General features: G+C 50.5%; 1 protein-coding gene across 1 annotated transcript in view; it reads left to right on the top strand.

The window, feature by feature from the left end:
* Ccnjl (cyclin J like) overlaps nt 1-1,534 on the top strand; it is a 48,986-nt gene that overhangs the window by 42,546 nt on the left and 4,906 nt on the right. The window contains exon 4 of the mRNA XM_055610674.1: nt 460-762. Within this exon, the coding sequence (XP_055466649.1) occupies nt 460-762 (303 nt within the window). The remainder of the gene's footprint in view (nt 1-459; nt 763-1,534) is intronic.

Raw genomic sequence — 1,534 nt, 5'->3', positions numbered from 1 at the left:
GCTGTGGACACGTTTTTCCATACCTAGAAAGATGGCATCAGACATGCAAGGCCGTTATGGCTCTGCCTGGCTTGGTGACAGCCAGATAGAGACTATGGAACCTCTTCTCTAAAACCTAAAGGCAGCTCCTGACTGCTCTTCGATGTTCTAGGCAGCTATCTGAGCATTAGTGTGCATTTTCTTGTGGACTCAAGAAAAAAACCTTATTAAGCCATCAGTTCCCCTTATTAAGCCATCACTTCCCCTTGCAGTTGGGGCCACAGAGAGATGGAGACACCTCATCATAAACACATAACCAGAAGTGATGGCTTGGAGATCTAAATGTGTCCTTTCGTTCCTAGGCAGTCTCTTCTACCTGTTGCTTTCTGCCCGTTTTGTCAACACCATCCAGATATAGGGGAGAATTTACTGTCCCGGGTTCAGTCGCCTCTAGTAAACCCTGCTTCTGCCTCATCGTAGGTAAGTTTGAGGACAGGGAGGACCGTGTGCCCAAGCTGGAGCAGATAAACAGTACAAGGATCCTGAGCAGCCAGAACTTTTCCCTCACCAAGAAGGAGCTGCTGACCACAGAACTTCTGCTCCTGGAAGCTTTTGGCTGGGACCTCTGCCTGCCCACACCCGCCCATTTTCTGGACTACTACCTCTTGGCCTCCATCAGCCAGAAGGACCACCACTGCCACACCTGGCCCACCACCTGCCTCCGAAAGACCAAAGAGTGCCTCAAAGAGTATGCCCACTACTTCCTGGAAGTCACCCTGCAAGGTGAGGGCACAGAGGCAGTGGGGTGATGGAGGAGCACAGGGGCTAGGACCAGGTGGCTCAAGAGGAGCTTCATCCAGAGAGGGCCTCCCTTCGTGCTTAGAGGCCCCCATACCCATTTCACTTCCGCCTTGCAAAGAAACCCAAGATATCCCCAGTGTTGTAAAATAACACAGAAATGGAAAACCGAGGCTTACCCCAAAGCCTCCAGGACCTAGAGACTAGCAACTCACCTGGGCTGGTTTCTTATGAATCTTTCAGGTGATTTAAATCATACAAACCCACAAGTAGCTCATTCAAAAAGAGTTGTCATCACACAGATTAAATAGGGTGGGGGGAGGGGACAATGTTCATATCTGCATTAGCAGTAAGTTGGCTTGTTGCGGGGCTGGAGGGGTAGCTCAGTCTATAATGTGCTTGCTGTGAAAGCATGAGAAATTCTAAACTCAGGCACCGGAATCCACATAGAAAGCCAGACACAGGGATGCGCACACCTGCAATCCCGGAGAGAGAGAGGCAAAGACGAGAGACTCTTCCTGTGCTTGCCGGCACCTGATCACTGAGCCCCAGGCCCCAGTGTGGGACCCTGACTCAAAAAGCAAGACAGATGGCTCCCAAGGAGCGACACCTGAGGGTGACCTCATTTACACCTGCAGACACGCACTTAAACATATGAAAACACATAGGTTACCCTGTTTCGGGAAAAACAGTTCTCTCTCTCTCATGCATGTGTGTGTGTGTGTGTGTGTGTGTGTGTGTGTGTGTGTGTGTGTGT

The sequence above is a fragment of the Psammomys obesus genome, unplaced genomic scaffold (assembly GCF_907164565.1).
Source record: "Psammomys obesus unplaced genomic scaffold, mPsaObe1.curated_primary_1811, whole genome shotgun sequence".
Lineage (NCBI taxonomy): Eukaryota > Metazoa > Chordata > Mammalia > Rodentia > Muridae > Psammomys > Psammomys obesus.
Note: the sequence above shows the minus strand (reverse complement) of the source record. Positions and strands in the feature narration are given on the sequence as shown.